Source organism: Penicillium crustosum (genome assembly GCF_028827405.1).
Source record: "Penicillium crustosum strain IBT 35664 chromosome Unknown utg000005l_segment0_segment0, whole genome shotgun sequence".
NCBI lineage: Eukaryota > Fungi > Ascomycota > Eurotiomycetes > Eurotiales > Aspergillaceae > Penicillium > Penicillium crustosum.
Genome location: NW_026623126.1, coordinates 1922286 through 1944081, shown reverse-complemented (window position 1 = coordinate 1944081; position 21796 = coordinate 1922286). Strand labels below are relative to the sequence as shown.

The 21796-nt window shown below is 50.5% G+C and overlaps 5 protein-coding genes across 5 annotated transcripts; 4 read left to right on the top strand and 1 right to left on the bottom strand.

Annotated features, from left to right (window-relative positions):
- Positions 1 to 295: 295 nt before the first annotated feature.
- N7487_011425 (putative alpha-1,6-mannosyltransferase subunit) lies at positions 296 to 1406 on the top strand (the record flags this gene model as incomplete). The annotated part of the gene is made up of 3 exons (XM_056879155.1): positions 296 to 578; positions 653 to 1086; positions 1176 to 1406. The coding sequence occupies 3 exons, from the start codon at positions 296 to 298 to the stop codon at positions 1404 to 1406; spliced, it is 948 nt and encodes a 315-aa protein (XP_056724474.1).
- Positions 1407 to 1875: 469 nt separating this feature from the next.
- Positions 1876 to 3083, bottom strand: N7487_011424 (trans-2-enoyl-CoA reductase (NADPH) TSC13; the record flags this gene model as incomplete). Its single annotated transcript, XM_056879154.1, is given in 4 exon segments — positions 1876 to 2201; positions 2212 to 2559; positions 2665 to 2880; positions 2969 to 3083. The coding sequence occupies 4 exon segments, from the start codon at positions 3006 to 3008 to the stop codon at positions 1876 to 1878; spliced, it is 930 nt and encodes a 309-aa protein (XP_056724473.1). The 5' UTR covers positions 3009 to 3083.
- Positions 3084 to 4664: 1581 nt separating this feature from the next.
- N7487_011423 (peroxidase/cytochrome P450 family protein) lies at positions 4665 to 8242 on the top strand (the record flags this gene model as incomplete). Its single annotated transcript, XM_056879153.1, has 7 exons — positions 4665 to 4913; positions 4966 to 5063; positions 5120 to 5168; positions 5218 to 5410; positions 5483 to 7661; positions 7717 to 7843; positions 7916 to 8242. The coding sequence occupies 7 exons, from the start codon at positions 4665 to 4667 to the stop codon at positions 8240 to 8242; spliced, it is 3222 nt and encodes a 1073-aa protein (XP_056724472.1).
- Positions 8243 to 8298: 56 nt separating this feature from the next.
- Positions 8299 to 8708, top strand: N7487_011422 (uncharacterized protein; the record flags this gene model as incomplete). The annotated part of the gene is made up of 2 exons (XM_056879152.1): positions 8299 to 8458; positions 8485 to 8708. The coding sequence occupies 2 exons, from the start codon at positions 8299 to 8301 to the stop codon at positions 8706 to 8708; spliced, it is 384 nt and encodes a 127-aa protein (XP_056724471.1).
- A 361-nt stretch (positions 8709 to 9069) lies between these two features.
- tom1 (E3 ubiquitin-protein ligase TOM1) lies at positions 9070 to 21463 on the top strand (the record flags this gene model as incomplete). Its single annotated transcript, XM_056879151.1, has 5 exons — positions 9070 to 9117; positions 9179 to 16901; positions 16977 to 17060; positions 17112 to 21305; positions 21369 to 21463. 5 exons carry the CDS (start codon positions 9070 to 9072, stop codon positions 21461 to 21463), a joined length of 12144 nt encoding a protein of 4047 aa, XP_056724470.1.
- Between the last annotated feature and the right edge of the window lie 333 nt (positions 21464 to 21796).

Below are 21796 nucleotides of genomic sequence, written 5' to 3'. Positions count from 1 at the left end.
ATACCATACTATTGATAATAGATAAATACACATCTGATCCCTGATTATCTTTAATATTCTAAATATACATTCACACTGGATGCGGAATCTTTAATGGAAGCTTGTTGGAATGCGGCCAGAAGGTGGACCGCATTCGGACGCCACATCTCGGGATCTTCGCACCCGCGTCGATCTTCAAGTCTCCTTCTTCAAGTCTTGACTTTCGACATTGCCCTCTCTCTTATTATGATTTGATTTAAACCGAAATACTGTCCCTGTTTGTATAATCTCACAATAGGGACGAGTACACGCCTTCATGCAGTTCGCGTTACCTCCGCGGCGGAGCCCGCAACCTCTACCCTCCTCTCGACTGTCATCCTATCGCAGGAAACAATTAAAGTCGGTCGCTGTCCTGGCACTCGCAATATTATCCCTTCTCTATCTCCTCCGCTACTTCTCTTCCTCAACCTCTACATCCGTTGTCGCTCCGGTGGGTACTTCTGGTGTGGTAATTGTCACACTGCTAGACCGTCAACGGTATAGCGATAGCTATCTCAAAAAGATCGTTGCAAACCGGGAGGATTATGCCAAGCGTCATGGTAAGAATTATTCTATGAAATATTGTGGAAGAGCTTCGCTCAATGAACTCGATCTAACTCTCACGCGGGAACAGGCTACACCAACTTCTTCGCAAGTGCATCGGATTACGACGAAGCCGTTGGCGATGCCCCAATGAGCTGGGCGGTTGTACCGGCCATGCGCCATGCCATGGCTACATATCCTCGCTCGACATATTTCTTCCATCTTGCGAGTAATGCTTTGATCATGAACCCTACCAAATCCCTCAAGTCTCACATTCTGGAGAAGGGCCGGCTGGATGACTTAATGATGAGGGATGTGCCCATCGTGCCGCCAGATAGCATTATCAAGACGTTCCCGCACCAGGAGGAAAAGGACGTGGACATTATTATCACCCAAGACAGCGAAAATTTGAACCCCGGAAGCTTCATTTTGAAGAATGGAGAGTATGCCCGTTTCTTCCTAGACGCCTGGTTTGACCCGCTTTACCGCAACTATAACTTTGCTAAGGCGGAGACTCATGGACTGGTAAGACAAAAATTCTACCCCATTACTCTATCTTTGTATAGATAGAGAGAGAGCTTGAAGAGCCTTGATCCTGACCAAAATTCTACTAGGATCACATCATGCAATGGCACCCAACTGTCCTTGCCCGTGCCGCATTGGTCCCTCAGCGCATTCTGAGCTCCTATAGCCATGGCTCGCCGGGTGCTTCTTTGGATGGTACCTACAAGGACGGTGATCTCGTGATCCAATTCCATGGATGTGAAGATACAGAGAGCCGGGACTGTGCTCACGAACTAGAGCCATATTATAAGATATGGGAGAAGAAGACACAGAGCGATTAGACAGCCTGACGCCCAAGAACTTTGTTCTTGAAGTGGCGCTTTTATTTAAGGGTCCACTGTTTTCACGTCGGGGAAATGGCGTTTTGCTTGGGATCTTTCTCTCGTTCACTGATACTGTTTTAGGGTCGGTCAGCGTTTGGTTTTAGGGTTTCAACATATGGCGTATTTTTGCTTTCAATTGGCATGCATAGCTGCAAAAGGAACACAATAATCATTCATTTTTAACTATGTCCGATACTAAAATAATACATCGCCTCATGATATCAGTAATTAGCGCATACCGTTTATCGTGACAACTAGGGTTGCTCGATAAGCTGCTTGGGACTTTTTGTTCAAGCCATCAACAAAGGCAATCTGATGCCTTGCGATAATTTTCTTCCTCCTCTCCACCGATTCAATCACTCAGCCCATTGCCATGGCATATGGGGTAGCCAAGTACTAGGCCAGACTTGACCATTCCGCGAACTTCTTAGGCAAGGCCAGGGAAGATGACAGCGCGCTTCTTCTTATACTTGTCACCGAACTCCTTGCGGTAGCGCTTCTCCTTCTTCCAACCCCAGCTCCACATCTGCAGCCCACCAACAACGACGAAGAACAGAACACTCCAGTTCAACTGGCTGACAAGGAAAATACCCAACCAAGCCAGGATCTCAAAGAAGTAGTTGGGGCAGGTAACGACGCTGAAACCGAATCCAGATGGAATGCCGCGCTCAGTAGTACCAGGCCGACGGAGATTACGCAGGATGTAGTGCGCATTCAGATTCGCCAGCTCGCCAAAGACAAATAGCGCCAGTCCTGCGTACACGAGAGCCTGGTTGGGGGGTACTGGATGCGGCAGCGGCGTCCGGGCGGAAAACCCAGTAGGCGATGTTGAAACCGGCCAGAACCCAGTAGTGGGCGCTGTTCTTGACGATGTTGCGGGCGGGCATGGTCGCGCTGCTGAAGCGGTGCACGAAGATTGTCTCGAACTCGCGCTTCAGGAAGTGCACAGTGAGGAGCGCGCAGACTAGGAGCTGGAGGTCGGAGGGCAAGGGGAGGGGCTTGTCGAAGGTGAAGTACAGGAGGGGTCGGAGTGGGAAGAGGAATAGCGCGGGGATCAGGAGAGGGCCAAGGTATTCGATGATGAAGACGGTGCGCCAGGCGATTTGGGGTCCTGTTGCGTTGAAGAACTATATGTTAGTTTTTATAGGTTTCGAAGAGGATGCTGATCTTAGGGGTTGGATTCGCATTGTTCATGATATGGGGTATAGACACGCACCAAGATCCTTGACGTAGATCACGCTTGAGTTTCGCATGCCAGTGTCCTCAATGATCGTGTTGATCGAGTTCGGGACCACGCTGTGGTCACTACCCTTAGTAATTCTCATCCGGTGGACTGAGCAGCCGGATGCTGCGGAGAGCGCGGTGTGCAATTCTTCAGTAGAGGCATTGAGAGGAATCTCAATTTCCTTGGGGAGCTTCTTGATGGGCTTGCCTGCGTTTTAGATTAGCGATGCTTTCAGGCTGCTCTCTTTGTGGTCTTGCTGAGAGCTTTGGATAAACAAAGAGCTATGGATGCATACCCCTTGGCTGAACGATGAGCGTAACTTTACCAGCCGCCATGGTTGATAACTTGGCTCAAGCAGATATAATGCTTCGATGATGGAGCTTATTTGAGACCACCAAGGGAACTTGAAATCGCGACTGGCCCCAAAAAAGTGCAGTCCCAACAATCTACAAGTTGGGCCTCGGTTGACGTCACGTGTCGACACCTGAGGCCAAGTATCCGATATCCAATATTTGTGCATTCCTGGGATGCCTTCTAAGGCTGCCTTGGCGGCTTACTGAGGTTGTACAGAGTGCTACATAGAATCTTTGCTTTTCAGCGCGTGGTTATGTTTTGTTGCTCCTGCTCCGATGTCTTCTGCACCCACTTCACCTTGGAAATTGGACTGACCTGTCCGCCAATGGCTCATATTCAATGCAGTATTTCAGGAGGCAACCGTGAATGCCATTATCTACTGGGATAACACAATTCATATATGCACTTCGTAATCTCCCACATCATTTGGCCTGTCAGCTGAAGCAACCCGTCCCCCTCGGAAGCTAAAGCGAACGAGGCGCAACATGCATAATAGTGGGGACATGGGGGTTGTAAGGCAGTGCACTGGGGTTTGTGGGAGCTGAGAAAAACGAGCTACTGTAATACAGAATGGTAACGTCAAATCAGGATCAAATGATATCGCCTTGTCTACCCCGTAGGTCTCAGCTCTGTCTTGCACGGTTAGTCTGACCGAACAGCACCGCCAATCAACGTCGCGGGACAAACCCCAGAAGGCCATTGGAGATTTTTTCTACTCCGTGCGTTCCATTGTTATTGTTAGTTATTACTACTCCGTATTTTCTCCAAGAAAACATTGTTTTTGCAGAGTCTGAACATGTCGCAGATCTTCGGACCCATTCAGCCGCTGTCATTGCTCCAATCACAGTGTGGGGTTTAGAACACATCATCCTGCGAAGCTACTAAATTAAACCATTGAATGTGCTAATATAGCTCCTGTCTATCAATATAGCTAGCCAATCGTATTCCGGGTTATCCGCCAGTCATTTAATAAGTGGCCTAGGCAAAAATGCCATAAGATTTGACAGGGGATAGTCCGTATAGCATGTGCGAATCACAGATATCTAATTGCTCATAACAGCCCGGAGCCAGTGGGGCGTTCCTCTTCACCCAGGTCCACCTTGCGCTAAGAATGACCACGAATGAGACGCACCTGAACTTTTAGAATGTGAGGTGCATTCAGCCGTACGCTCTGCTCGGCTGATGGCTTTCGGCTTACTCCGTGATTCCCACGGGAGGCTTATAATAATGTATCCTATCCCATTTCCGCCGAAATGATCGCATGATGATTCACTTCTTCTTTTCCTAACTACCCTAACTACCTGTGATTATTGTGCTGCTCCTTTGCTGCTTCCCCTATCCCCTATAACTATACCGACTTAGGGTTGTTCCTTAGGTCCCTTGATACTTCAGCCTACCCAACTCTTCTTAACATATACCGGTAAGCTACCAATTGCTAAATTATTGATTATTATTGATTGTTTTCCTTTTGTTTTGACTTCTACTTTGTACTGCTCGGCCCTGGCTCAAGGTCTTCTAAAACCTTTAATCGCAAAATATAACCCCCGCTGAAATCTATGGCATTGAAGTTAACGGGTTAATTACAGTTCGCACTCGACTTCCTGTACTATTCCATTGTATTATATCGTCAATTCACCATGACTGAAGAATCCAATTCCAGCAGCAAACTTGCTCAGATTGAGCAAGTTGTGACTGCAGCCTTGCGGCCCTTGCCCACTCAAACTGGCGACGGCAGCTATGTACAAGAGCCGACTGTGACGGGCCTTGCTAAGGACCTGCTCCATTTTGACCTGAAAGATGCCAAAACTTTGGCGGAGGTTGCCAAAACTGCCGTGACCGGGGAAGCTGTGAATGATAGAGATTATATCATGGAGCGCGTGATTCAGGTTTGTGGTTCAGCGAGGAATTGGCTATGTACTCACTCTAATTCCTTTACAGCTTGCTGCTGGCTTACCTTCGACATCTCGAAATGGCAAGGAAGTGACCAATACCTTCCTGGCCCAGTTGTGGGGTGATCTGGAACACCCGCCTATCTCGTGAGTCATCTTAGTCTGTGTGGAAAATGCCGGGCAGTGACTGACTAGTGATGCAGCTATCTTGGACGCGATGCGGCATACCGGAAGGCTGATGGATCTGGAAACGTAGGAATTCTCCCCTTACAGTTTGATAATATCTGCTAAACAGCCCTAGAACACTTTCTGGCCTCAGCTTGGTGCTGCTGGCACTCCATATGCACGGTCTGTTCGACCAAAGACTATGCAGCCTGCTGCTCTTCCTGAACCAGAGGCTCTTTTCGATAGTCTCTTGGCCCGGAAGGATTTCAAGGAGCACCCGAACAAGATTTCTAGCGTGCTATTCTATCTTGCCTCGATTATCATCCACGGTAGGTTATTGTCTATTGGTTGAGATCTATGCAATGAGAGACGGCAGAATCATCGAGGCTAACAGTTGTTAGACTTGTTCCAAACGGATCCCAGGGACCAAACAAAATCGTTGACATCCTCATACTTGGACTTGTCTCCCCTTTACGGTAATAACCAGAAAGAACAGGATACAGTCAGAACATTCAAGGATGGAAAGTTGAAACCCGACTGCTTTTCCACCAAGCGGGTTTTGGGATTTCCTCCGGGAGTTGGCGTCCTTCTCATCATGTTCAACCGTTTCCACAACTCGGTTGTCACCCAATTGGCAGCTATAAATGAATGTGGCCGTTTTACGAAGCCGGATGAGTCGAATGCTGAAGCTTATGCCACCTGGGATAATGATCTCTTCCAGACCGCAAGACTGGTTACTTGTGGTCTTTATGTTAACATCATCCTAAAGGACTATGTCCGGACCATCCTCAACATCAACCGAACTGACAGTGTGTGGAGTTTGGATCCCCGTGCCGAAATAAAGGATGGCTTGCTCGGCGAGGCGCCTGCCCAGGCTACCGGAAATCAAGTATCTGCCGAATTCAATCTTGTTTATCGCTGGCATTCTTGTGTCTCGGCTCGGGACGACAAATGGTCAGAGGATCTTTATAAAGAGCTATTTAATGGACAAGATCCCAAGCAGCTTAGCTTGCAGGAATTCACAGGGGGTCTTCGCCAATGGGAATCAAAGCTCCCAGCAGATCCTCAAGAACGTCCTTTCGCCAACTTGCAACGCCAAGCAGACGGAAAATTCGCAGATAATGATTTGGTCAAGATCTTTGAGGAGGGTGTTGAGGACCCTGCTGGAGCTTTCGGTGCTTTGAATGTGCCAGAGGTTTTCAGAGGCGTTGAAGTTCTCGGCATCAAGCAGGCACGCTCTTGGAATTTGGCTACCTTGAACGAATTCCGTCAGTACTTTGGTTTGGCTTCTTATCAGACCTTTGAAGAGATCAACTCAGACCCATACGTTGCGGACCAGCTTAAGCATTTCTATGACCACCCCGACCTTGTTGAGTTGTACCCGGGCCTCATTCTCGAAGAGGCCAAACAGGCTATGACCCCGGGTAGTGGTCTATGCACCAATTTCACAACCTCCAGGGCCATTCTCTCAGACGCAGTTGCTTTGGTTCGTGGGGATCGCTTCTATACTGTCGACTTCACACCGAAGCATCTTACAAACTGGGCATACAATGAGATTAAGAATGACGTCTCCGTTGACGGAGGTCAGGTCTTCTACAAACTGGTCCTGAAGGCTTTCCCCAACCATTTCCGCGGTGACTCTGTTTACGCACACTTCCCGATGGTTGTCCCCGACGAGAACAAGAAGATCCTGACCAGCCTTGGTAAGGCTAAAATTTATAGTTTTGACCGACCGTTTTATAAAGCTCCGGCCCTCTTCATCAACTCCCACTCTGCTTGTGAAAAGATCCTGAAAGACCAAGAAGGATTTAAGGTAGTGTGGGGTGAGAAGATTCAATTTTTGATGGAGAATAGCGGCCGTCCTTATGGCCGAGACTTTGCCTTGTCGGGTGATCTCCCTGCTAACGCGGCTTCTCGAAAGATGCTTGGTGCTGCTCTACATCGTGACAAATGGGAATCAGAAGTGAAGGCTTTCTACGAGGATATTACTCTGAAACTCCTCGAACGAAACTCTTACAAGGTTGCTGGCGTCAATCAGGTCGACATCGTTCGTGATGTTGCTGTTCTCGCCCAAGTGCACTTCTGTGCCAACGTCTTCTCCCTGTCTCTCAAAACAGAGTCAAACCCAAGAGGCGTGTTCAGCGAGCAGGAGTTGTACCAGATTCTGGCCGTGATCTTCGCTTCTATTTTCTACGATGTTGACGTGTCCAAGTCTTTCCAACTTTGCCAGACTGCTCGTAATGTTGCACAGCAGCTGGGTGAGTTGACGCTAGCTAACGTCGAACTCGTTGCTAAGACTGGATTCATTTCCAACCTGGTCAGCCGCTTACACCGCCATGACATCTTGAGTGAATATGGTGTCCATATGATCCAACGCTTGCTCGATAGCCAGTTACCAGTTAAGGATGTTGTGTGGTCGCATATTCTTCCCACAGCTGGTGCTTTGGTTGCCAATCAAGGCCAGCTTTTCTCCCAGTGCATCGACTATTACCTCTCCGAAGAAGCGGCGGAGCATCTGGCTGAGATCCAGCGCTTGTCTAGGGAGGACACTCCCGAGGCCGACGAGCTTCTTGTGCGATAGTAAGTTTCTTCATATCCCAGCTAGGATGTAAGAGGCCATACTAATTATATATAGCTTTATGGAAGGAGCGAGACTCCGCTGCTCGGTGGCATTGCCACGCTTTGTCACTAAGCCAACGGTGGTCGAAGATAACGGTGAGAAGGTCACTTTGAAAGCTGGCCAGGAGATCATTTGCAACTTGGTAAGTCCTTTGGTCTCTTTTTTTCTCTCCCTCTCTTGGCATTCAGATACTAACCGATGGCACGAAATATAGGTTGTCGCAGGCCGCGATCCTGTTGCGTTCCCCGATCCCGACAAGGTCCGCCTTGACCGTGATATGAGCTTGTACACTCACTTTGGCTTCGGCCCTCATGAATGCCTTGGCGTTAAGATGTGCCCTCTTGCACTTTCCACTATGCTCAAGGTTCTTGGGCGACTGGATAATGTCCGTCGCGCCCCCGGGCCCCAAGGCCATTTGAAGAGGCTCGATGGACTGGGAGGAATCGCCATGTATATGGATGCCGAGCACAGTAGCTTCTCTCCGTTCCCTATGACGATGAAAATCCAATGGGACGGAGACCTGCCTGCCAGGAGGGAGTAAAGACTGTGTATGTGAGAATTTCAAACGATGTGAATTTTGTTTGGGAGATCTCTATAATGTTCAAGACTGGTTGTTTGTATAGCGCGCCTGCGTTTTTCTTTAGATGTGGTTCACCGCGCAGCAATAAAATTGGAGCGAGCTTTGAATCTGAAGTCCTGTCCCACGTACTTTTTTTTAAAAAAAAAAAGGTAGTTTCAGGGTATTTCTCTGAACGGAGTATAATCAAATCCAATAATCCCAAGGGTCGTCTTTTGTGCCTAAGATAGGTGGAAAGACAGTCGATGCCTCAGGCCTAGCGGGGGAAATCAGTCAGAGAGCCGCTCCGCCCTCCTGCCTTCTGCCGGCAAGACCAGCTTCTCTTCAACGTTGGCTCGTCCTTTCTCTCTTCTCTTTTATCACCCAACCCCCCTCCTGTCATCTTTTCCTTTTGACATACCCTTCTCACTACCTCTACGTCAGACTTTGAGGGATAACGACCTGCACCCGTTTTCCCTTATTTGACCGACTTCCCGATATCTCATCCTCTCAGCTCTCGAGTTGAGCTTTCTTACTCGAATTCCTTCACGATTGGTTGGTAAATTCGATTTAATATCTCTTTAGGTTGCCTTTTTATTGACAGTGAGACATTTCCCAGGTGTTAATCACGCCGAGTCGATTCGATTTTCGTTGAGGCAGCAAATCAGCACCAAAAACGTCATAAGGCATCTATCTTCGCGCTTCCTCCGCGACACCGGTCTTTACGACCTTCTCAATCCACACTCTCTAGGAGACAACCCTCCTGGAATTTCTCAACTCCCTCATGTTTGACGGGCCCACCGATCGTTATCATGGGGAGAATTAAGAAGGTAGCCAGCCAAAAGCATGAGGCTACAATCGTAAGTTACTCTCCGGCGGCCTGATGTGCAACCCAACTAAAAATTTTTCCTTCTATCACAGTCACCTTTTTTGCAAGAATTCATAGCGCGTGCCACAAGTCTTCCCGTTCCAGAGCTCCCGTCACTTCTCAACACATTCCCTAAGCTATGGCCGTTCCCACGTGGTGATCTCTACCATTGGATCAATGTCCTAGACCGATTCGACGAGATTCTAGCATCAGCCGTGGAGAAATACTTCCTGAATACTGGCCCTCAGACCCAGCTGTTCACCCGAAGTGTTTTGGAGGAATCATACTCGGCCGACGAGAGCAAGAAGCCATCAGAGGATGTTGATGCTAAACTAAATGCCCTAGGATACGGCCCTGAAGGAGATAGAGAGCTTGTGGAAGCAGTTCTTGATTTCTCTCGTCTTTTGCTCGAGAAATGTGGAAACCGCAGCCTGTACAGCAGCAGCGATCGCCTGGGTGATCTGTTGAATACCACCTCACTCTCTCTCCTACAATCTACATTGCGACTATCTCTTTGCTTAGCTCAACGATACCACTCTCGCCAGCGTGGCACCCATCAACAGTCCGTATTGCAGTCCCACTATGCTCTTGACCTTGAAAAGTTGCAGAAAATTGCAGCTCCTTTCCCGCGTCCAGTCATCGCTAGTAAAACACCATTTGCCGCATCTCCCGCTGTTTCAACTAAGGGGAAGGAAACTACAGCCCAGACCAAAGTCAACGCCAATGAAATGGTTTCCCTTGTGCGTGACGACGATGGATGGGAGGAATGGGGAGATGTTCGAGTTCTGTACTATCCCTCGGGCCCTGAACAGGGTAGAACGACTTCCGAATTTGGTCAACCAGAGCAGGGCTCCCACATTCCAACCACACCAACCCCACTGCGACGCAGTGCAACACACCCTACTCCTTCCAACCAGGGCTCGAATGGAGATGAATCACCGGCTATCGCTGGTGGGAAGGCAGAAGAGGCCACACGAGCGGGCAAAGTCCTAGAGCTTTCCCATTCGAAAATTTCAGCTGCAAAGGTGGAAGATCTTCTTGCGGCTAACTTGCCTCACCTACCACTTGAATCAAAATATGAGCTGCTTCAAAAGCTTCGAGTTGCCAAGGCGTTGACAGGGTCGCGTGCCACGCGAGAACAGATCCTTTCTATCAAGGCACTGGCAGTGACCAACCTGGCCCACGTCCAGCCGGAGAATACCTTCCAATCAAAGGTTCTCCAAACCGATCTAGAACAACCAAAGCGTCTTCAGCTTGCTTATCAGCTTGCTGAGGTGGTTCATCTTGGTGCTAGTGGTGACCTTGAGGTCTCCCGGTCTGTCCAAACTTTGGCGATCCAGGCACTGGATGCGTTGGCCAAGCACAAGGCTCGTGCCGTTGACGTCTGCGCGGCTTTGAGTGTCAATGTCAATCACGGAATTCTCATGTTCTTGACCCGTAAAATGGTCAATGAACTAGGCCCTGAGAACAACGACCCGGATGATGCCTACCACGATGAGTGGCGAGATGCTTTACTTGCACTCTTACGCACTCTCCCAAGCTCGAGCACACGTACACCGGAGACCTTAGTTGCAGCAGGTCTAATTCCTATGTTTGTTGACATCTTGAATCTGCGGACTGAAAAATCTCGCCGTGTTTATTCCCGCATCATGGAGTTCCTTGACACATTTGTGCATGCGGTCCGGGATGCATTGGGTACACTGACAACAGCAAAGGGCTTTGACGCCATGTCTGATTTGATTGACCACGAGACCAAGACCGCGTTTGAGAAGGTTAACCGCGGGGATGGGTTCCCTGCTCAATACAAGAACCCTTCGATTGATTATCAAATTCCTTACTTCCAGCAGCAGACCCTGCGCTGGATGTTCCGTTTCGTCAACCATATCATGCAGCACAATGGCGGAGGCTTTGATCGTGTTCTGCGAAACTTAATCGATTCGCCTCAGCTGTTGACTTCTCTTCGGCTTGTGTTCGAGAATGCTCGTGTGTTCGGCTCACATGTTTGGAGCAATGCTGTCAACATTCTCAGCAGCTTCATTCACAATGAGCCTACTAGTTATGCTGTCATCGCCGAGGCTGGCCTTAGCAAGAGCCTTCTTGCCGCTGTCATGGGCCGTGAACTAAAGGTGCTAGAGAAACCGCCGGCTGTGGAGCCCGAAGACCGCGATACTGAGGCTGAGACTGAGGCGGAAACCGCCGCCACCCAACCGCCTAGTGCTGAAGCCGCTATCCAGTCCGAGGAAAAGCAGAAGGATCGCGAGTATGCTATCGTCAGACCCCAGAACACCCCTCTCGCTCCAGGTATTATGCCCGCAGCTGATGCTCTTGCGTGTATCCCTGGTGCATTTGGAGCCATCTGCTTGAACTCCTCTGGTTTGGACCTCTTCCAGTCCTCCGATGCACTGGAAAGCTTCTTCGAAATCTTCGAGAACCCTGAGCATGTCAAGTGTCTGAAGGATGACGCAGAACTGGTTCGTTCATTAGGCACTACTTTTGATGAGCTTGTCCGACACCACCCGGCCTTGAAGACCTCTATTATGTCTGCTGTTCTTGTAATGGCTGCTCGTGTCAACATTCTGGGGCGAGTCAAGGCATGGGAGCTTGGTATGGGCACAAAGATGTGGACTCAAGACGCCGACGGCAAAACAACTCTTTTAGGAGATGTCTTTTCATTGTTCCGAGAGATCGGCATAGCTGTTGATGCACCCACAGACGACCCTGCCTCGTTTGGTGCTCCCCAGCTCAACGTCAACACTCTCCCTAACGGCGCTAAGCTTGTTGTTGGGGATCTGGATCATGTTCTTCCTTCGCCAGGCCCCGACTTCGAGCCTCAAGATAAGGATGCTCATGGTCTCTCGGCTACGGACTACCTGTTCCCAGCCTTGCGATTCCTGGGCGCTTTCTTCGAGAATCAGACGAACTGCACTTCCTTCATCCTCGCTGGCGGTACAGAGTTCTTGTTGGATCTTGCAACACTCCAAAGCTTGGCATTTGATTTCCACGGCACCAACGCTAACCAAGAGATCACCGTGCTTGTCCACATGCTCGCGGAAACGAAGCCTCACCTTGTTCTCCCGTCCCTCGTTCGACGCGCACAGGCTGCAGTGGATAATCTTTCGGCCTTTTGGACTGCGCCCACTGGATCGGGATTCTTTACGGAATTGATTAAGCCAGCAGACTCGAAAAAACCAGCCCTTGAACCTACGGCTGCTGCTAAATCTGGCACATTCTTCGTGAGGCACTTGAATGCCGTTCTTCTCCTCACTGACGTCCTTCGCGAGGTCTTCGCGTCACCTCTGTACCAAACTCGCCCTGGCCAATCTACCTCCATCTTTGGCCAAGCCAACCTTGCGGATCACTACTGTTCTCTAATCTCCTCATTGAGTAACCTTCTTGCGTCTTGCGTGTGGGAAGGAATTTTGCTGGAGAAGAACATCCCTGAGAAGTGGCTGAAAGCGACACAGGCCTCTGCTGAAAAGCATGGCTCTGGAAAGTCAAAGGCTACTCTGGTTACTGGGAACCCCCAGGAGCCTTCAGCAACGTCTGGCCCCCAGCCTCAACAGGAGAGCGCTAGCGCGCCAGAGACTGCTCCGGCTCAGCCGGGCCAGGGCCCGAACGAAGACGACACTGAAGTTGATGAACAGTGTCCTGCTTTCAAGAATGCGCGTACGCTTCGCTACCTCCTAAGCGCTCTGCCAACATCGATTACGGGTTTCTTGCACAACCTCGGACTCGGTATTATTGGCAAGAGACGCACAGATCCGCTCCAGAAACAGAAGGCGAATGCTATCCTGGTCTCAGACGCCATTGCTGAAGGTATTCTTCGTCAATTGCAGTTCAACCCTGCCAATTCGAGTGACAGCCCCAAGCACCGATTCGCATATCTCATTGTCATTCTTTCCCACTTCTCGCACCTTCTCTATGAAGTCTCAACAGACCGTCCCAGTCCCAACTACTTGACTTCAGTTCTTGTTTCATTCAATAAGAACAACGGCCTCAAGGTGTTGAAGGACATTTGTGACGTCTTCTTGGGCGACATCAAGTCCCTCCCATCTGCGGAGTCCATTCCGGACCAGGATAAAGAGCTTGCTGACCGGCTTGCATCTGGGTATGGTGGAATTAAGATCATTCTTGGGTTATTCGCAGACCTCACCTCTGGGAAATTCATCGTGGACTCTAGCCAAACACAAGCCTTGACTTCTCACCCTGAACGAGACCGAGACCGTCCCGATTACTTCCAGCCAGGTCAACTCTTGGTGGAACTTCGCATGGAGATTTTACCCATGGCCAAAGACATGTGGAACTCGGACTTTGCGACTCAGTCTTCGAGTCCAATTGTCCGATTGTTGATTGATATCATGCGGTGCTCCTTGGATGGAGAATACGAGGCTGGCGCGGCTCGCAAAGCAGATACCCCGCCTATCTTGGTAGAGATGCCCAAGAAACCATTTGTCGTCCACACGGAACGAGCAGCTGCCTTGCTCGAGAAAGGGTACATGGATGTTGATCTCAACAAAGAAGCCCTCTATCGTTGCAACAATCTTTTGATGGCGGCCGAAGAGTACTGCAAGGCGCAGCAGTGGCTACGTGCCCCTCCCAGAGTTCCCCCGGGTCCCGGCGATATCAAAACCGGAGTACCCGAGTCTGCTTCTGGCATCGACTCCCTCGAGGATGCTGGTCTTGGAGAGGTTCAGCCTTTCACTACCGCCACTCCGCTAGACCGCTCTGCAGCACTCCAAATGCTTCTGGCTCAAGCAACCGGGCGACCGGTGTCTGATGCAATGCAACGTTCTCCTTTCCCCGGAGGCGATATTGACTCCGACATGCACGATGGGTTGGCGAGAGCTCTGGACAATGTTCTTAATGACAATGATGACATGGATAGCGATGATCGAGGCGAATCATCGAGCCAGCGTCGTCCCGAGAGTCGCAGCACCGGAGCAAGCTCATCTGAAGCTACCGGGGCTTCCCAGGGAGAACCGGTCAAACGTCGCCATATGGTCACAATCGAAGACCTAGACGCAGAGAGGCAAAACATTCGGTCAAACCTGATCGATCGGGCCCTGGACATTCTAAACGAACACCATGATGTCTCTTTCGAGCTATCTGACTTGATCACCTCGGCTATTAAGAAGCATAGCGAGCCTGTCAACTTCCGTCGAGACGTTGGAGAGACCCTCGTTCAATCGCTAGTATCCCTGCAAATGGAGAACTTCCAGACAGCTGGCAAAAAGATCGCAGCCTATGCACACATTCTCGCGTTGACCCTTCAAGATCGTGACATGTACGTCGCCACTCTTGAAGAGCTCAAAGATTGCTTCTCAACTTTCCTTGGATTTATAAAGCTGCCAACCCCCGAAAAGGCCGACCAAGAAACCTTCCCCTGGGTTGGACATGTCCTGCTCATTCTCGAGAAGCTGCTGTCTGATGATTGTCAGCCCCCGAAGATTTCCTGGACCATGCCAAATCTTGATGATCCAAACCCCAGCGGTGATGAACCAGCCCGTCTTGAAGATCCCCTTGTCTCGCTCGAGGAGAAGACCCAGTTATTTGAGGCTCTTGTCGAAATCCTACCCCGAGTGGGCAAGGATGATACACTGGCGCTCTCCATATGCCGTGTTCTTGTCATTCTAACCCGCGAGCGCAGCATTGCCGCCCGCTTTGGTGAAAAGCGAAACCTTCAGCGTTTGTTTGTGATGGTTAAGCAACTTTCCAGTGCTACAAATGATAAACTCCAAAGCGCCTTCATGCTGATCCTTCGTCATATCGTCGAGGACGAAGCTACTATTCGGCAGATAATGAGAAGTGAAATCGTTGCCAACTTCGAGTCCAAGACTACCCGTCAGATTGACACGAACGGCTATGTGCGACATATGTATCACCTCGTGCTGAGAGCTCCTGATATCTTTGTGGAGGTTACAAATGAAAAGCTGCGATTACTCCAATATAACAATCAACGTCCACAGGTTCTTGGACTGAAGGCCGACAAAGATCGGCCACAGAAGCGAGGAAGACCAAGTATCCTCATCGAAGAGCACAAGCCAGAATCATCTGCAGCAGGCGAAGCATCTGCCTCGGGTGAAACATCTGCCCCCGAAGATACGGACAAGAGCAAGGAGGACAAGGGCAAGACCCCAACCAAGGGTGCCGAACTCAAAGCCCCAATTGTGGAGAACCCGGATGGTGTTATTCATTATCTGCTTTCGGAGCTGCTGTCTTACAAGGATGTGGACGACAAAGAAGCCGGTCCTGAATTCCCAGAGCAAGCCGCTGACCAATCCGATACTCAAACCGATGTTGAGATGGCCGTGGACGAACCAGCAGAGCCAACACCTTCAATTGCGAGCACTGCTGACGCACAAGCATCTCGCGGCTCCAAGAAGGCAGATAAGCCCCAATTCAAGGCAGATGACCATCCGATTTACATCTACCGCTGCTTGCTTCTTCAGTGCTTGACGGAGCTTCTATCCTCTTACAACCGGACCAAGGTCGAGTTCATCAACTTTTCCCGCAAGGCTGATCCTCTGGCCACTACGCCCTCCAAACCCCGCTCTGGCGTCTTGAACTATTTGTTGAACGTGCTCGTTCCTCTCGGTACTATGGATCATGACGAGTCTTTGGTGTTCAAAAAACGCAGCATCACCTCTACATGGACCATGCAAGTGCTTGTTGCGCTTTGCACCAAGACCGGCGAGTTTGGCGGTGTTGGTAGACGTCGTACTGAGCCAAAGTATGAAGACGATGAGCCTGAGCTTGCTTTTGTCCGCCGTTTTGTGCTAGAGCATGCCCTCCGGTCCTACAAAGATGCTATGGCCTCTACGGAACCCCTAGATGCCAAGTATTCTAAGCTCATGTCTCTTGCTGACCTCTTCGATAAAATGCTCAGCGGCTATTCCTTTACCAATGACGCGGGCTTCCCAACTTCAACCAGACAGCTCGCGAAGACCATGTTCGAAAAGAATTTTATCCCCGCACTCACTTCTTCAGTCGCCGATGTCGACTTGAACTTCCCATCCTCCAGGCGTGTCATTAAATATATTCTTCGTCCATTGAATAAACTTACCCAGACTGCCGTGCTTCTCAGCGAGAACTCGGATATCCCTATTCAAGGTGATAACGAAGATGATGACATCTCGTCTGCAACTTCCGTCTCTGACATGGAAGATGAACGTGAAGAAACACCTGACCTCTTCCGCCACTCTACTCTTGGCATGCTGGAGCCTCGTCATGACGAAGAAGAGAGCAGCACCGAAGAATCTGAGGGTGAGGACGATGAGATGTACGATGATGAATATGACGAAGAAATGGACTACGACGAGGATGTTGCTGAAGATGATGGTGAAGTCGTAAGCGACGAAGACGACGACGGTATGGGTCCAATCGAAGGTCTTTCCGGAGATGCAGTCGAAGTCATCCTGGACGAAGATGATGACGAAGATGAGGATGATGACGATGAAGATCACGACCATTCGGACATGCATGATGACATGTATGATGGAGAAATCGGAGGTGACCGAGACAACGAAAGCCTCGAAGACGGGGAAGAGGACGAATGGGAAAGCGAAGAAATGACCGAAGACGAGGAGGAGGTTGAGATGATGAACCAATTTGAAGATGAAATGGCCGACATCCGGCAATCCACTAGACACCAAGGTGAAGACCAACATCTTGGTGACCTATTCCGTGCCCTAAATGGTTCTGGTGTTGACGATATCCATGGAGATGCCTTAGGTGGCGATATTCACGAAGAAATTCTTGATGACCTCGATGAAGATGGTTTGTCCTTCCTTAGCCTCCTTAGGCAGCTCCCCCTGCCGCTGCCACGACCAGCCTTGCTGACATCCGGTCCAGTTGAAGACGAAGACGAAATGGATGAACTTGACGAGGACATGGATGACTTCGATGAGGAACAAGGATCCTATGGGGATATGGAAGGTGAGGTCACCTCTTTCTATGATTTTGTCAGATTACTGACTCGCCAAGAAGACGATGACCTTCTTGAGCCATGGGGATGGGAAGGCGATGAACCTCCAATGGCTCGAGGACATCCCCAATCCCGCTTCCGCGGAGGCCCGCCGCCGGCCTGGGCTACGGTCACTGAAATCATGCCAGGTCGCCCATCCGGTCTTGTTCCCATCCAGCCTTATCACCGGGTTCACCGGACCCAAATCACACCCCGCGGCAACGACGATGGCATTAATCCTCTTCTTGTCCGGACTGACCGCCCAGATCCTGCCATTCCACCTCGCGCTGCTGCTGATCCTTTCGCCGATTGGGGCCAGGCTATGGACACTGCAGGTGGCCGAGTTGTTGCCATGGATAGCCCAATTAGCTTCATGAATGCCATTATGCAAGCCATTGGCGGACAGGCGGCGCCAGGTTTCGGTGTTGTCACTCGCCCTGATGGTATTCACGTCCATGTCGACCGACGGGCAGTCCTGCCTGGCCGTATCCAGGATATGCTTGGAATCCCCCGAGGAACAGGCCCTCCAGCTCGCACTCGCGGCGACGATCCTCACACTGCCGTCAAATTTGGTCTTGGTACCACCAGAACCCGCTGGCAGGAAGAGGCCCGCATCATTTTCGGCAACCAACACGTTGAGCGGGCCATGCGCGTCATCAACTCCATTCTCAAACTCTTGGTTCCCCCTGCCATCGAGGAGGAGAAGCAGCGCCAGAAGCTCGCGGAAGAGGAACGCAAACGTGTTCAAGCCGAAAGGGCTGAAAAGGAGCGCCAAGATCGCATTGCCGCTGAAGAAAAACAGCGTGAGCTTAAGCAAAAGGAGGAGGAAGAAAACGCCCGACTTCAGGCAGAGAAAGAACAGCAGGAAGCTGAGCGCCAAGCTGCTGGGGTTGATGAGCCCATGGAAGACGTCCAAGAAACCGATACTGCGGCTGAAACCGCTGGCCCATCTACTCAACCCGAAGCCCAGCCCACTGAACCTACTCATCGAGTCTACACGAACATCAGAGGCCGCCAAGTTGATATCACCGGCCTGGAGATTGATTCGGAATACCTAGAGGCTCTGCCTGAGGAACTCCGGGAGGAAGTCATCATGCAACAGCTTGCTGAACATCGATCCCAGGCTGCCGCCGCGGGTGAGGAGGATACTGAGATAAACCAAGAATTCCTTGAAGCCTTGCCTGCCGAGATCCGCGAAGAATTACTACAACAAGAAGCGGCCGATCGACGCCGGCGCGAACGTGAGACCGCGCGACGACAGGCGGCCACTGCTGGTGGTGCTAGCGCTGCAGCTCCTAGCACTCAACCGGCGGAAGAAATGGATGCAGTAAGCTTCCTTGCCACTCTCGATCCCTCTTTGCGCCAAGCTGTTCTGGCCGATCAACCCGAGGATGTTCTCGCAACCTTGGGTCCAGAGTACTTGACCGAAGCCCGTGGTATGGGTGGTAGCGGCCGACGCATGGCCCAGTTTGGTGACATGAGTGCCATCGATCACCGACAGAGAATTGAACCTGCTGCAGGCCAAGAACCGAAGAAAGAGCAGAGACGTCAAATTGTTCAAATGCTCGACAAGGCTGGCGTTGCAACCCTTCTCCGCCTGATGTTTATGCCTCTTCAGGGCAATGCTCGCCATCAATTGAACGATATCCTTCACAATGTTTGTGAGAACCGCCAGAACCGGAGTGAGGTGATCAGTGTTCTTCTTTCGATCTTACAGGATGGCAGCGTTGATTCCACTGCGATTGAACGCAGCTTTTCTCATCTTTCTCTGCGTGCAAAGGCACCAGGAACACAAAAGACACCGCAGTCTAAGCGAACCCTCGCTATCCAGACTGCTTCGAGCGTCAGCAGTGAAGTGACCCCAATTATGGTCATCCAACAATGTATCGCTGCGCTGTCTTTCCTTTCGCAGTTCAACCCTCATATTGCTTGGTTCTTCCTGACGGAGCATGACTCTGCTTCAGGTGGTAAACTCAAGTCATTACGCAAGGGCAAAGGCAAAGACAACCGAGCTAACAAGTTCGCTCTAAACGCACTCCTTTCTCTCCTTGACCGCAAGTTGATAATGGAAAGCCCTAACTGCATGGAGCAACTGTCTAGCCTCCTTAGCAGCATCACACAACCACTGACCGTCCTTCTTCGTCGTGAGAAGGAGCGGCAGGAAGAGGGCAAGGGCAAGAAGCCCGAGAGACCTCAAATCGAAGCACCCGCCGATCAGCCTGCTGAGGCTGCCGATTCCAGCATGGACACATCCATGACCGACGCTCCGCTTCCCACCGTGGAAACCCCTGGAGCCTCTGGCGAAGAGACCGCGGAGAATGAGGAGGCTACCTTAGCTGAAGCCAAGAAATCTGAAGATTCCAAGGAGCCCGCCGAGGACGAGAAGCGCAAGAAGCGAAGCATCGAGCCTCCTGTCGTACCGGATCACAACTTCCGACTGGTTGTCCACATCCTTGCGGCTCGTGAGTGCAATGGCAAGACATTCCGCGATACACTTTCCACCATCAACAATCTTTCTGCTATTCCTGGAGCTAGAGACGTGATCGGCAATGAACTGGTTTCTCAAGCGCAGGCCCTTAGTGACACCATCTTGGGTGATTTGGAGGATCTTCTTCCTCATATCCACCAGGCCAGAACTGGTACCGACATGCAAGGCCTTGCTCTAGCGAAGTTCTCCCCAGCTAGCTCAGACCAGGCGAAGTTGCTACGTATCCTGACCGCACTTGATTACCTATTTGACCAGGCACGAGCGGATAAGTCCAAGGACATTGAGCCTGGATCTGCTCCCAAGGAGGATGTTCTCAAGAAGCTCTATGAAAGCGCCACTTTCGGCCCGCTTTGGAACAAGCTGAGCGACTGCTTGACTGTCATTCGGCAGAAGGAAAATATGCTGAACGTGGCTACTATCCTTCTCCCTCTCATTGAGGCATTGATGGTCGTCTGCAAGAATACCACGCTGAAGGACCAGCCGCTGTCTCGCGGAAGCCGTGAATTGTCAGTCAACAGCACTGCAACAGCTGATGCCAGTCTCAGCATGGAGAACATCTTCTTCCGGTTCACCGAAGAACATCGCAAGATTCTCAACGAGCTCGTCCGCCAGAACCCTCGCCTCATGAGCGGCACATTCTCCCTACTGGTCAAGAACCCCAAGGTCCTAGAATTCGACAACAAGCGCAACTACTTTACTCGTCGTGTTCACTCCCGCGGTGCCGAGCCTCGCCACCCTCATCCTCCTCTGCAGCTCTCTGTGCGCAGAGCTGAGGTTTTCCTTGACTCTTTCAAGTCCTTGTACTTCAAGAGCGCCGATGAATTGAAGTATGGCAAATTGAACGTACGATTCCACGGCGAGGAGGGTGTCGATGCTGGTGGTGTCACCAGAGAATGGTTCCAAGTCCTTGCCCGTGGCATGTTCAACCCCAACTACGCCTTGTTCATCCCTGTCGCTGCTGATCGGACTACCTTCCACCCCAACCGCCTGAGTGGCGTCAACTCGGAACATCTCATGTTCTTCAAATTCATTGGGCGGATCATTGGTAAGGCCTTGTACGAAGGCCGTGTTCTCGACTGCCACTTCAGCCGAGCAGTCTACAAGAATATCCTCGGACGATCCGTGTCTATCAAGGATATGGAAACTCTCGACCTGGACTACTACAAATCACTTCTGTGGATGCTGGAGAACGACATTACCGATATCATTACCGAGACCTTCTCCATTGAAACCGATGACTTTGGCGAAAAGCAGGTTATCGACCTAAAGCCTGGTGGTCACGACATTCCCGTTACACAGGAGAACAAGGAGGAGTACGTTCAGCGCGTGGTTGAATATCGCCTCGTCGAATCTGTTCGCGAGCAACTGGACAACTTCCTCAAGGGCTTCCACGAAATCATACCTCCCGAGTTGATCTCCATTTTCAACGAGCAAGAGCTGGAACTTTTGATTTCCGGTCTTCCTGAGATCGATGTGGATGAGTGGAAGAACAACACCGAGTATCACAACTACTCCGCCTCTTCCTCGCAGATCCAATGGTTCTGGCGTGCCGTCCGCTCATTCGACAAGGAGGAGCGTGCCAAGCTTTTGCAGTTCGTCACTGGAACTAGTAAGGTTCCCCTCAATGGTTTCAAGGAACTTGAGGGTATGAACGGTGTGAGCAAGTTCAACATCCATCGCGACTATGGCCACAAGGATCGCCTTCCTAGCTCGCATACCTGTTTCAACCGTAAGTTTTTTTCCTCCGCATTTCTTGGCTGTATTAATGCAATTTACTAACTATTGTTAACAGAGCTTGATCTTCCTGAGTATGAAAGTTATGAAGATCTTCGTCAACGTCTTTACACGGCCGTGACAACTGGCAGTGAGTACTTCGGATTTGCCTAGACTATCCTATTCTACGGCATGGGAATGGTTTCATCCAGCCAAAGCATTGCCTGGCGTTTCTCTTGATTCTTATGGGATTTTCTTTTTATTGGGGTCGAAAGAGGAAGTACAAGTATGGAAGGCTGGCAAAAGCCAGCGAGGAGAAGTTAGTTTATGAGAAGATGAAAACTGAGGCACCTGGTAAGGGATTCGGTTGAAGTGCAGGTCAACCGTGTTCTTTCCAGCGCCCTCTTTATGTACTTAAATTGCTGCATTTATTTTCTTTCCCTTCAAATTCGCTGCGTACTTCTTTGGTCATTTTGAGTAGAATGTTACATGCAGGTCATATAGATC